We start from the raw sequence: 15242 nt of genomic DNA on the forward strand, positions 1-15242 counted from the left end.
TGTGAGTATTTGCTTTTAACATATTGCTTCACTCAGTCATTTATAGCACCCTTGTTGCAGCAGTCTGCTATTCTGATGTAACCATATTCATCAGTCATTTTTCATTAGTGTAGGACAGGGGTCCCCAACCCTCAGGCCATGGACAACTACCAGTCGGTGACCTGTTAAGAACTGGGCCACACAGCAGGAAGTGAGTGGTGGGTGACTGAGTGAAGCTTCATTTGTATTAATAGCTACTCTTCATGGCTCACGTAACCTCCTGAGCTCTGCCTCCTGTAAGATCAGTGGCAGCATCAGGTTCTTATAGGAGCATAAACCCTATCGTGACCTGCGCATGAAAGGGTTCCAGGTTGCACAAACCTTATGAGAACCTAATGCCTGATGATCTGTCACTGTCTCTCATCACACCCAGATGGGACCATCTAGTTTCAGAAAAACAAGATCAGGGCTTCCACTGATTCTACACTATGGCGAGTTTTATCATTATGTCATTATATATTACGATGTAATAATAATAGAAACAAAGTGCATAATAAATATGATGCACTTCAGTCATCCCCAAACCATCCCCCTCTGCATTCCTGTCTGTGAAAAAATTGTTTTCCACAAAACCAGTCCCTGGTGCCAAAAAGGTTGGGGACCGCTGGTGTAGGACATTTCAGTTAATGATGTTCAACTAATGGCCTGCCCTAGAGAAGGAGGAATCAGAATTGTGGGGAGGCTTTTTCAACATACAAGGTAATGCAGATTCTGATATGGCCTCCTGGCAGGCTGAGAGGATTAGCATGTTCCCACAATGCACATCACTCCCATACTGTTGCAACTGGTGTTTTATGAAATAAAATGTTTAAAAACACAGCACATAGTCAAGAAAAATAAATTGACTAATATAAATCTTTACTTCTGAATTTGAACATAAGCTTCACATTCATAAGAGCTTCAAAGGAATGAATTAAATTAAATATAGTTTAAAAAATTTTAAAGTTTAAAAAATTTTATAAATTAAAAATAGTTTAAAAAAGGTGTTCACATTCTTTCAATAAAAGTGATGCCTTCTCTCCTCTTTTTCTTTACTGTGGTAAAATGTATGTAACACAAAAGTTAGCATTTCAACCACTTTTCAGTGTACAGTTCATTGACATTAAGTGTATTCACATTGTTCTGCAAATACCACTGCCATTCATGCTCAAAACATCTTCTTCTTCCCAAAGGGCAACAGAGTAGCCATTAAACAACAGCTTCCCATTTACCTCCTCCCACTCCATCTCTAAACCCTGGCAGCCAACATTCTGCTTTCTGTCTTTATGAATTGGCCTACTCTAGGTAAGTAAGTAGAGTCATACAATATTTGCCCATGTCTAGGTTATTTCACAGAGCATGATGTCCTCATTAATCCACGATGTAACATGTATTAGAATTTATTTCCCTTTAGGACTAAATAATATTCCATTGTATGTGTATATCACATTTTGTTTATGCATTCATCTGTAGATGAACATATGTGTTGTTTCTTTTCCTTTTTTTTTTTTTTTTTTTTGAGACAGAGTCTCGCTCTGTCGCCCAGGCTGGAGTGCAGTGGTGTGATCTCGGCTCACTGCAAGCTCCGCCTCCCGGGTTCATGCCATCCTCATGCCTCAGCCTCCCGAGTAGCTGGGACTACAGGTGCCCACCACCACGCACAGCTAATTTTTTGTATTTTTAGTAGAGACGGGGTTTCACCGTGTTAGCCAGGATGGTCTGGATCTCCTGACCTCGTGATCCACCCGCCTCGGCCTCCCAAAGTGCTGGGATTACAGGCATGAGCCACCGCACCCGGCCCCATATGGGTTGTTTCTAATTTTTAGTTGTTGTAAATAGCACTTCTATGAACATGGGTGTACAAATACCTGATCAAGTCTTTGCTTTCAATTATTTTAAGTATATAGTAAGAGTTATATTTTAACTGATATTAACTAATTGTTTTAAAGACTAAAGAAAAACGAATTACCATTGGATTTTCTTTTCGCACTCCTCATAATTAAAATGACTGATTACTTGTCACTAACGGAAATCAACTTGGTAGAACCAGTTGTGACACAGATACCCAGCATGAAACCATAGTAAATACAGATCTTCTCAGATAACTTTTTGTTCTGTGCACTTTTGATACAATTCATGTACTTAAATGTGACATGAGCATTCAAATTATTGAGCCAGAAATCAAGTATCTACATGTCTGTATATATCTTTGTCCTAGAAAATCCTCAGGAGACCTCCCTTAACAATCACTGCTCAAAAATGACTCACATATCCACGTGCAAACCAATCATTTGCAAAGATAACAGGACAGGCATGATTGGCTCTGACCAGTCATTTTTCACCACTTTGGAATAGGCTTCACTTCCCCTGAAGCACATGATCCCCAAAAATAATACCTAAATAAAACTGAAATTCTGTTAAAGTGTGAGGTAGGAGACATAGCCAACTAATGGTGTCTACTATACTCAGACAATGTGAGTATATTAAAACCAGAGACTTCACCTAAATTAACTCAGTGGTACAAACAGAATAATTTAAAACTTACCTTCACCTAAATTTCAGATAATTATATTATTTTCCACTCAGTATAGTATAAACATGAACTGAAACAAAATTAGGTATTTTGTCCATCTAGATTTAATTATAACATATGTTTTTATTTATTTACTTTTTTTTCGGGGGGGTGGTCTAGTTTACTAGAATGTGGCTTCTGTAAGGGTAGAGAGAGCCTATTTTGGTTGCTGCCATATTTTCAGTACAGAGTAAGAACACAGTATATATTTTCTTTAAAAAAATGAACTTAGAACCTAAGTTTTTAAGTATATTAGGTATGTCACTTCAGAGCAGATATACAATTGTCTTTATTATGTTATTACTTATATTGGATAATTCATTTCAACAATGTTTTTATTGTGTCACTTTACCTGTAGCATATTTTAAAAATAACGCCCCAAATTCACTACTCATCTTTTAAGCTAATATAGCCTTATTCACTGCTATTTCAAAGTCTTATCTTACTTTGTCAATCTTATTCTATGTAACATTTCTTCTTTCCCTTCTTATACAAAGCACATATTTACATTTAACTTTTATCATTCTGCATTATATCATGGACCAAAAAAAATTAACTTGCATGCATGGTAGATGATCTACCATTACCTAATATTGTATAGCAATTGGTAGAAACACCTCTTTCACAATCATGGGCTACTTCCCATTTTTAAAATCATCTTTCCTTCCTTCAAACACCACAGCTGAACTGGTCCTGATTCAGTGCTGTTTCCATTAATATTTTTGTTGCTCTAAGTATAAAATGAGAAGAACTGCTTAACTCATGCTCTGATTAAATTCTGGAAAGGAGAAGATTCCGATTCCAGGCTTCAAGGCTAAAGGCAGCAACTGGAATTGTTAAACATTAAGTATTTATTACTCCCTTCCGCTCGTAAATCCCTTGCCTCCTATCACTCAGATACGCTCTGCACTTTGTTTCTTCTGAGTTTTGGCTTACTTAGTTTGTTTCCTCTACTTAGACTGTCTTCCTCACATATGTTTCACTTTGGAAAAAAAAAAATCTAACCACCCTTCAGTGCTAGTCTTAAATTCTTCATCCTCCAGGAAACCTTTATGTTCATTCACCAACTGAAATGTTTTCTTCCTTTGAATCCACAAGACAATTTGCGCTCTGCTACTTGACTTTATTATTATAGCATACACTTGCATCAACACATTCTTTCTTTCTCTCTCTCTCTCTCTCTAAACTTTCTCTCTCTCTCTGTCTCTCTCTCTCTCTCCCCTCTTTCTCTCACTATTGTATAAAGTACCTAGTATATTATATTGCATGAAGTTGGTTTCCTAGAAAGGACCCCTTTCCCTAGTCTGAATTACCCACGGATAGTTTGAAGGGGGAGGGTTCCTTAGAGTCCTCAGTAGTCTGGAGACACAATCAATCCCATCACTGTGTACCTCATCAGAAGAAGTCCATGCATTCTGTCCAGGGCATATCTCCTCACCCAGATGCTTCTTTCAATGCAATGTCTTTACACACCTTATTAAGACTCAGTTTCTCACCTGACTTTTACACTACTACCAAACTTTCGCCAGAATCCCTTGGAAATCACAGACCATCATCAACAAAACCCCCTAAATATTCAACTTTCCCTCTGAGTGTTACCTATACTTTTTGATTCCTTCTTTCTCCCTCTACCCATCCTTGACAAAAGATGCTGCTTTCTGTAGATCTCCCAGTAGTGGCTACCATAATTTACATAGCACAGAGCCCAGGAGTACAGGGCAAGCATCCTTCTGTCTCCTTTGACACTCTGTCCCAATTCCTCTGAAGTAAATCCTATCAGATAATGCCACCCACTAAATTTCCTTGTTATAGTCATCACATGCCTTTTGAGTAATCTCCTTTATTAATGGACTAGTTTAACATTTGGCTTATCTTTTTTTCCTACATCACACTATAGGATTAGTAACATAAGTGGTGATGTAAAAATCCACAAGGGCATTCTAATCACAGTAGCATTTGACAGTCAACGATCCTCTTTTATCAATCTTGTTCTTTCCATGGTTCAGGGACCTTGCATTTTCCCTGTATTCCTGTCACCTCATGGCAGCAACATCTCAGTATCCCCAAACCCTTCTTCTCCTGATCTCTAAGTGCTGAAATTCCCAAAGCTTAGTCTTTGTATTTTTTTTTTGTCAAACCCATTTTCAGGGTGATTTCATCTTGGCCCCTTATTTCTCTCTCAAGTCTAGATCAGCATTTGCAAATGCCTTGCCAAGAATTAGGTTTCTGTATTGAAAAAGCCTCACAAACCTTGATTACTGCCATCACAATAGGCAGTGGAGGAGGTATGGGGATCTGTTCAGGACAAAAACCACCAAGTCATTCTTGATTTTTCCTAATGTCCCATGTATGATTCATCGGCAAATCCTATATGTTCTATCCTTTAACCCCCTTCTCAAGGTCTCCATAGCCTATCAACGTCGTTCAAGCTACCATCAAATTTTGCCTGGACTTGTCATGCATTAAATTCTACTTGTCCAAAACACTGTGTTACCCATTCCCAACATCCCCCATGCAGCATCTACAATAATCTTTTTATATTGGATGATGTCATAACTGTTTAAATCATTCAAAGGCTTTCTTTCCAACACACCTAGAACGAATCCCATATTCTAGCCCCAGGTACATTTCTGATCTCATTTCCTACCAGACTTTTTCATTCACACTAGCCTCCAGCTCCCTGTCTACCTTTAGGGCTTTAGAAAGAAATCACAGAATGCTGCTCACTTAAGAATCCATGTCTTGATATTTTCCTTTATTCAGGTCACTGTTTCAGTTTTATCCAAAAAGAACTATCTTAACTTTCTTATCTAAAATTGCACCACTCTCATTCTTCTCTTATCAAACTTTTTTGTTTCCTTAGAATTTATCACTACATAACTTACTCATCTATTCATTTCTTCAACTAGTTTGTCTGCATTACTCGGGTGGAAACTTTGATTGTTTGTTTGCTTTGTCAATTGCTCTATATCAAACTTCTAGAACAGTGTTTAGCACAATATAGGTACTCAAACATATTTGACTAAATGATAGAACTAAATCAATTAAGAGTTAATGAGACTAAAATACAAAATAAGATAAAAATCAGCTACAAAGGATTCCTACTTGTGGATAACAACATAAATTAAATATAATGAGTGACAGATTTGTGGACTACTTTTAGTTAAACTGGTGATTCAGGTCAGGGGTCTGTACTTAGCATAGTGGAAGAGCTATTTTGCAAGCCCAACACAATTAGGTTGAATTTTTTTCTTACTGAGAGTGTTTGATAGGTGATAAAACTACACGTAAGAAGAGCTCTAATCATGGTGCTCCTGGTAATAGGAAAAGAAAGGCAATTACTCATGTGCAAAACTAGAAGCAATCAAAAGCTAGATTTGCCAGAGATGTTTAGGTTTTAGGTGCAATTTACAGCTATTTACAAGTTAACCATTGAAATGCTGTCCAAAATTAACTCTGCAATTGAGAATCCAAAATGTTTAGCATCTAAACTTTTTCCTCAGTAAAATTCAATCTTTAAAATTTTTTCTTAGTAATAAAACATTAGTAATACACAGTTGATTAGAAATAGTCATAAACATTTGATTATAAATTATTATAATAGTAATTAGTAATAAACATTTGATGATAAATAAAGAAAAAAATTGAAAACTTACAACTTTGGTCTTAGATACTGCATTTTTGAAATTCCAAGTAAGCCAACATTCTCTGAGACATCAAGGTTTTTGTAACTTTTAGTAAAGTACTAAAACTGGTAGTGTTTTTTTTTACTTTCATTCAATCAGCATTGAAAATTCAAAATTTCAGAAAAAAATGGTTTATTTATTCCACTATTTCTTCTATTAGAAGTGGTAATTTTATATTTGTCATTAGAGATTCCATTTTGAGAATCTTTTGAGTTATCCTACTGGAGGAATACAAACCATTAAGAAAAGATATACAATTCAACATCTTATTCAATGTAAAACATCATAAGTATTTTGTTACCATTTTCATAGTAAAATGAAACTCAAAAAGTTGCTTAGTGTTTACCTGATATAATCTGTATTGAGTTTAGATAACTAAACTAATATAGCTCCAAGTTTCAGGCTTTTGTTTATACAGCATAAGTATGCAGTTAATGCAAACTACAGGCTTACAGCTTATCTGCAAAACCTGAGCTTTTCTTTTATTTTAGTTCTGTATATTAACATAATTCCTCATACCTTCACTCTGAGTACAGAAGTAAACATTCTTGCATCTTCAGATACACCTCCGATGTAGAATTTTTTCTGAAACACTGGGGGATGATTATTTTCATCCTGAATCTCAATGTATACTTTAGCTGTATTGCCTGGAGGACAAGAAATGATGCATTTTTTATTGGTGGTTATTCATGGGGGAAAAAATGCACTGAAGTAAATGCTTGCTGCACTTTTTTTTGGAAACATTGAAAATAAATCAAAAGCCATTTCTAGATGCCATGCCTAGTACCCCCAAATTCAGGGGACACTGATAATGATGCTTCTGGTATAAAAATGTTAAGTTGCTGTTATTTCTTTTAATTACAATGTCCTGGTAGCTCACTTTACTTGATTTAATTTGGCACTAAAATGCTGCACCCTGTTAATTTCAATGAAACAACTCTACTGTTCACGTTCACAAACAGTTCACACACAATACCAGTTATACCGAAGGGACACAAATATATAAACCCCTTATGAAATAGTAGAAACTGCCATAAACTATTATATGAATATATATTTATTCTTAAGTATAAAATCAGCAATGGCATTTCTTTAGCTTAAAATTGTACAATAACTTTTATGTTTTAAGACTAAAAGTAACAGTGTTTGGGTGAGGTGTTTATTTCCACAAATGGAAAACAAGTTTTATCATGCCTTGGAAACTGTCAATGTTAGAGGCTAACATTCATTGAAAACAATGGAGCTGAAGATATGATTATGACTCATAAATGCTGCATTTTGCCATTTAAATAACAGTAAATGTACCATAAATGATATATGTCATCGTCAAATGTTAGAACCTCCCTCAAATCATTACACCTTTAATGAGAAATGTGGTACTTGTCACTAGTCCAATAATGACCTTTTAAAAAACAATTTAATATGTATAAAAATAACTTATAAACCAAATAAAATGGGAAATAAGTGGCTATTCATTTTGTAAAAAAATAGTCAAATAAGTATTGCTAATGTATTACATAAGTCAACTTTTCTGATTCATTTCAGTTATGAACAAATGGCAATTAATGTACATACTATTTATCAAGGATGCCCTTATTTTGGTGTTTTACCTGTGTTTAATGCCTCCTGTACAATTTTAAGTAATTAACACCAGCCTACTTGCAGGGTACATCATGGGTGTACATTTGTATTTGTTGAATAAATTAATGAATGAATAGCTTGTATTAGTAAGAACTTAGAAATAGTCTTTTTTTTTTTTTTTTTGCTTGCCCTTGGAAAGGTCAGACAGAACAGTGAGTTAACCTCAAGATTTTGCTCCTATCCTGCTGCTACTCATTCAGCTTTTCTCTGTTTGTCATCTGTGACCTGGAAGAGGTAGAATCAAGAGGAAAACCATGCTAGCGCAACAGATTAGAGAACCAACAGCAAAATAGGGCTAATGGCAGATTATGCTTCTCTATCCTGCAGTGCCAGGGCTCTGACTTGTACCCTAGTCAGCCACCACAAATCAGAATTCACCCAAAATGAAATCATTTTTAGTTTAGTAGCAGACCATTTTTATCTCTAGAATAAAAAATGCTAACAGCTCTAAATTTAAAAATAAAAAGGAATTTTAGAATATATAACTTCTTTCCACTTTCATTCAGAAATATATACAATTCAAATGTGCTATTTCTTTTCAGAACTCTTAGAGTGACAGAGGTCTCGGAAAAATACTGATGACGTATATTTTCTTCTTTAAATGGGATGAGTCATTTAAAATGTTATACAATTTGCAAAGAACAAGAACTTTGTCATGACCTGTTCCCTTACCTCCCAACCCTAACTTCATATCTGGATGGTAACCAAATCCTACATGTCAGCCTCATAAGCAGGTAAATCAACACCTAATAAATATATCTTGTGTCATTTTTCTCTCAACTCCACAGCTGCCCATATACTTAAGTCTGTTGTTGTCTCACCTGAGTAACTAAACATCATCTGCTCCCCTGTCATGTCTTTCTAATGTGTCCTGCATTCTGATATAACAAAGACATCACAAAATACAAATAGGATACATTAAATCAAATGTTAAACCAACCACCATTCATATGTACATTTTTTTCTTTTTCTTGTTTTTTGAGATGGAGTCTCCCTCTGTCGCCCAGGCTGGAGTGCAGTGGCACGATCCCAGCTCACTGCAAGCTCCACCTCCCGAGTTCACGCCATTCTCCTGCCTCAGCGTCCCTAATAGCTGGGACTACAGGCATGTGCCACCAGGCCCGGCTAATTTTTTGTATCTTTAGTAGAGACAAGGTTTCACCGCGTTAGCCAAGATGGCCTTCATCTCCTGACCTCGTGATCCGCCTGCCTAGGCCTCCCAAAGTGCTGGAATTACAGGCGTGAGCCACCGTGCCTGGCCTCATATGTACATTTAACAGAGACATTAAAAAATACAAATAGGATACATTGAAGAAAATGTTAAACCAACCACCATTCATATGTACATTCTATCATTTAATTGTTTCTTTAAACATTCATAATAACTTTTGAGGGACTGCTATGTGTTAGCTACTCTGGTTACTACTATGTGAGACAAAATATAAAATACATAATCATCTTCAAAACATAAAAAAATTATATCAAACTAGCATAAAATATAAGGTTCTTAATAATCTAACATGGTTATTTGGTTTTATTTTACTCTTCTCTCAATTTTATTATGATTGACAGATATTGTGAGCAATTTTGTGGCTGTAACTGTGTGTGTACATACACAACCCCAAACCCCTCATAGACACACACACACACACACACACACACACACACACATGCATGCACACAAACCTACAAGCTTTATGAAGTCCTGAAGAATAAAGAAGGGTATTATAAAGTACATGGACTCTATTACAGGTAGAACTTTAAGAAACTCATGATTTTGAGTTATCAGATTACTAATTTTTTTCAAACAATACTACACTAATCCAGTTTTTAATTGACAAATACATTTTAATACATTTTAATGGATGGATGTGGTAAATTTTTCACCATATCCTCAAAAAGTCTATGACTAGGGAAGTAACTTGGTGGTATAGTCTATAGAAGAATAACTTTATTTGCCCCTTGTTTACTGGAAGCTAGGGGGCTTTCTTTTGTAAGTCAGGTATTTATTTAGGTGTGTTCATATGTTTGATTAAATAAGTACTAATAATTCTTTTTTGTTTAGATGGAGTTTGACTCTTGTTGCCCAGGCTAGAGTGCAATGGCGCAATCTCCGCTCACCACAACCTCTGCCTCCTGGGTTCAAGTGATTCTCCTGCCTCAGCCTCCTGAGCAGCTGTGACTACAGGCATGCGCCACCATGGCTGGCTAATTTTTTGTGGTTTTTTAGTAGAGACGGGATTTCTCCATGTTGGTGAGGCTTGTCTCGAACTCCTGACCTCAGGTGATTCACCCACCTCGGCTTCCCAAAGTTCTGGGATTACAGGCATGAGCCACCATGCCTGGCCGACAATTCTTAAAAATACCATGTGTATATTCATATACATACTTATATGTATACTTTGGGCATATAAGTTTAAGATTCAAATACCAAATTGTTCCTATGAAAGCTCCTTTGATTCAGTGGCCTGTATCAGATATTAAGTGGTTTGTGGGAAAAGGCCTATGGATAACCCAAAATATGATTATATAACCTGAACATAATGGGGAGAGATGATTATACTTAATTATAATATTTTAATTAAATGATATTTATTTATATGAAAACTAATGACTATACAAAATTCCAGAATACTTCACAACCAGCACACAAACAAAAGCTCAAGAACATTGTTTAGACTTAAAAGAACTTATACATTTATTTATTTTAAAAAGCCACGATCATTTAGTTCTTTTCACAAAAGAGAAACAGCTATAATGCGATTTATAACAATACTGTATCATGAATTTTGAAATTTATGATGTTAGCCATATAGCTAATTATGTAGGATAGTTTGTAATAGTCAACTAAAAATAAATATAAAGTTGTGAAAAAGGTGTTTTCATTAAGTTTGTGACTTAGATGTTAGAATAAAAAAAATTGTTAACTTTTATTTTCCATAATGTAAAATAGACTAGTCTTCCTTTTTTTTGCTTCTCCCTGATAACTTTAGGCAGTTGTTATGTATCCCTCCTTTGAAATGCTATAGTGCACTAAAAATGTTTCTTTCTATAAATAACCTTTCCAGAGCTTAGTTTACATTGCGTTTAGTTATAAGCATGATTTTATTCTTATTAGATTTCAATATTCTTAAAGATGGAATTGTATCTCCTACATCTATCAGTACTATAATGCCTCAGTTTGTAGGTAATTTTTCCCCTCAGATATTATTGTAACAAAATTTCTTAATTTTTGTTGAACAAAAAAGTTGATATTCAATTAATTTGTTAGCTTTCTTTGATTATAATCATGAGATTATGATTAACTGAAACAAAAAGTTAACTCTTAGAAGGATATGAGGGAGCTCACTAAATCAAAGTGAAGTAAGTCCAAAGAAGGCTTTTGGTACCACAAAATAATCAGGAAGTTGTAGAGCCTTTAAAGCAGCAGATGTTTGATTTTCTTGCAGATGAAATAACAGCAAACTCTGTTCTTTCATGTTATTTTACCCCACCCCTTATTCCTCTTTTTTTTTTTTTTAAAGAAACAAACCAAAAAACAACCTACTAGGCTTAAGAATCATACCCTGGGGACACATTACCTGACTGTCCTAGTTTGGGTCATGTGCTTGCTCTTTGTCTCGGGAAGAAGTCACCAGATTATCCACTTGAGAAGTCACTGGGACAATTATAAGAAATTGTAGTGTGTCTACTTAAAAAATGTAAAATAAATGTTGGCCAGTAAGAAAAGGAAAAGCAAATAAGTATACACCTATAGTTAAATCACTAGAACAGCGTTCTTTTTGACTTTTTTATTCATGTGTATACAATGTACATGACATCATCAATTTCCTTGGCTCACGTGCTTCCCCACTAAGGATTGTACCATGTTCTTCCACCAAATTTGGATATTGATTATTTCAAGGCAGAAGCTTGGAAGCAACTCTGATTTAAATTCTTTTAAGATAGCCTGCTTTTTATCTCCTTGAGTACTTACAAAAACTTTTTTTCCATGTTGTATCCTTTATTTAATGTAGACATCAAACACATAACAAAAGAAAGATGCTAGAAAGAGAAAGGAAAGCACAGATAGAAAAATAATGTTAAGGGACCAACGTGCGTGCCTAATATCCTAGTATTCCCCTCCAGTCTCCCTTCTGTCTCATCTAAACAATGCAAGTATTGGAAAGAGAACCACAAACAGTGAAAGAAATTACCAAGTAGGCGAAAAAGTTATTTGGAAAGTGTTTTGGTTAAGAGACATTATAATTTTTCTGTGTGCTTTGGGGCACCCTGCCTTATTTTTCTTCCATTATTAACTTTTTTCTCCAATTTTCTATGGGACAATCTTTTCTTTGGCCAGAACTTTTGGCTTTAGTAAGCCAGAAGTTTTAAAAATGACTCCTGAGGTAAGAAAACGTGAGATACCTTCTTGCAATGTTTTAAAGAAAGAGAAAATAATACTTTTATGTAGTCAAGCTTAGGGGAAAATGTAAGTCTTAGTACAGTTACCTCCTTGAATAGCACTTCTGTTCTATTTTAGACATTTAAACATGGTAGAAGGAGTTCAGAAGAGTGATTTTAAATACCCATTAACCTCAACTTGACTCTATGATTTTTAAGACCAAATTTAGTTTGATTTTTTCCCTTCCCTTACTTTTAATAATCAATACTGTGATGTTAGTTTTTTCTTTTTAGGAAGGCCCTATTATCCTCAAGATGAATCCATTTCATTTATCCACATGACTAATCTAGTGCCTACACTGCACTGGATTTTCAAAGAAAGCCTTACTGAATTAAAAGCCAATGAGTTAAAAGTGTTCTCAACTGTGATCAGTTTGGCTGCTCTAGAGCCATTTTTGGTAGTCACAACAGTGTGGATAGGGGAAGGTAGTGCTACTGGAATTAAATGAGTAGAGGTCAGGAATGCTGAGAAATATTCTGTGATGAACAGAACAGGCTCTTACCCCAAACAAACAAACAAACAAAATATTCGGGCCAAAATGCCATTAGTGATGAGGCTGAGAAACCCCAAGTTAAATAACAAGAGAAAGAGGAATTAGATGAGTTAGGATAAAATGGAAAGTTTCCAAATGCTATAGTAATACCCTCTCCTCGATCCATCTGCATGCACATGCCTTTAATGTGGAACTTACCAAAATATGCTGTAATTATTTGATCACACATTGGTTATACTCTTTTTTGACTGTGTCCTATAAAGTCAAGGGCTCAAGCCTGTTTACCTCCACTCTTGTCACTGCCTTCTGGCCTCTGTTCCTGACATTCTCTCCATCTAAAATATTCTTAATTCCAAGCCATTTCTTTAGTCATTGCCAGTAAACATACATCACAGAAATATTTATTCCTGTACTTGGGAATGTAGGAGTTTAGTCTGATTAAAAAACATACACTAGACTATATTTTCCTCAAACCTTAAAGGAAAGGACTGTGCTTTTCTTATTGTTATGTATCCTTCTTGCCTAACACATTAAATGATTTTTAAAATTGTTATCAGGATAAATGATTTATAGATTCTTCAAACAGTCCTATTGCAGAGAATTTTTTAAATGCTTGGAATACCAGATTTATATTTGTTAATTTGTTGGTATCAAGAGACTGAAGTCAATTCCTCACTTTAAAAACACACAAACAATTTTTTATGCTGTTTTTAAGACAACTTTTGTTTATGCTTTACGGGTATATTAATTATGGAAGCATTGTGACTTCCACATAGTAGGTGATATGGTTTGGCTCTGTGTCCCCACCCAAATCTCATCTTGAACTATAATCCTCATGTATCGAGGGAAGAACCTGGTGGGAGGTGATCAGATCATGGGGGCAGTTTTCCCCAATGTGTTCTCATGTAGTGAGTTTGCACGAAATCCAGTGGTTTTATAAGGGGTGCTTCCCCCTACACTCTCTCTTTCCTGCTGCCTTGTGAAGAAGGTACTTGCTTCTCTTTCCCCTTCCACCATGATTATAAGTTTCCTGAGGCCTCCCCAGCCATGTGGAACTGTGAGTCAATTAAATCTCTTCTCTTTATAAATTACCCAGTCTTGGTTATTTCTTTATAGCAGTGTGAAAACAGACTAATACAGTAGGTGTTCAATAAATGTTAAATTAAATTGTAATTGCTACCACTTCACTACTCCCAAGTGTCCTCTTAAATAAAATAAATTACTCTATTTTATTCCTGTAAATTAAATGAGGTAACAGATTTTTAAGCATTTAAAAATCATAATAACAGACACCCCCATTCCAAGACGGCTGGATAGGAACAGCTCCAGTCTGCAGCTCCCAGCGTGATTGGCGCAGAAGACAGGTGATTTCTGCATTTCCAACTGAGGTACCTAATTCATCTCACTGGGACTGGTTGGACAGAGGGTGCAGCCCACAGAGGGCAAGCCAAAGCACGGCGGGACATCACATCACCCAGGAAGCAAAAGGGGTTGGGGGATTTCCCTTTCCTAGCCAAGGGAAGTCATGACAGATTGTATCTGGTAAATGGGGACAGTGCCACCCAAATGCTGCGCTTTTCCAATGGTCTTAGCAAATGGCACACAAGGAGACTATACCCACACCTGGCTCAGTGAGTCCCATGCCCACGAAGCCTTGCTCACTGCTAGTGCAGCAGTCTGAGATCGATCTGTGAGGCAGCAGCCTGGCAGGGGGAGAGGAGTTCACTATTGCTGCTGCTTGAGTAGGTAAACAAAGTGGCTGGGGAAGCCCAATCTGGGAGGAGCCCACTGCAGCTCAACAAGGCCTGCTGCCTCTGTAGACTCCACCTCTGGGGGCAGGGCATAACTGAACAAAAGGCAGCAGAAACTTCTGCAGTCTTAAATGTCCTGGTATGACAGCTCTGAAGAGAGCAGTGGTTCTCCCAGCACGGTGCTTGAGCTCTGAGAACAGACAGACTGCCTCCTCAAGTGGGTCCCTACCCCAGTGTAGCCTAACTGGGAGGCACCTCCCAGTAGGGGCCGACTGACACCACATACAGGTGGGTGGCCCTCCGGGACGAAGCATCCAGAAGAAGGACCAGGCAGCAATATTTGCTGTTCTGAAGCCTCTGCTGGTAATACCCAGGCAAACAGTTTGAAGTGGACCTCCAGCAAACTCCAACAGACTTGCAGCTAAGGGACCTGACTGTTAGAAGGAAAACTAACAAACAGAAAGGAATAGCATCAACATCAACAAAAAGGACACCCACACCAAAACCCTATCTGTAGGTCACCATCATCAAAGACGAAAGGTAGATAAAAACCACAAAAATGGGAAGAAACCAGAGCAGAAAAGCCGAAAATTCTAAAAACCAGAGCACCTCTTCTCCTCCAAAGGATCACAGCTCC

General features: G+C 36.5%; 1 protein-coding gene across 2 annotated transcripts in view; it reads right to left on the reverse strand.

Moving 5' to 3' along the window:
* Positions 1–15242, reverse strand: part of PCDH15 (protocadherin related 15) — a 1779889-nt gene that overhangs the window by 88831 nt on the left and 1675816 nt on the right. For both annotated transcript variants that reach the window (XM_055092816.2, XM_057298896.1), the window contains one exon: positions 6796–6923. In XM_055092816.2, coding sequence (XP_054948791.1) covers positions 6796–6923 — 128 coding nt within the window. The remainder of the gene's footprint in view (positions 1–6795; positions 6924–15242) is intronic.

This window comes from Pan paniscus, chromosome 8 (assembly GCF_029289425.2).
Source record: "Pan paniscus chromosome 8, NHGRI_mPanPan1-v2.0_pri, whole genome shotgun sequence".
NCBI lineage: Eukaryota > Metazoa > Chordata > Mammalia > Primates > Hominidae > Pan > Pan paniscus.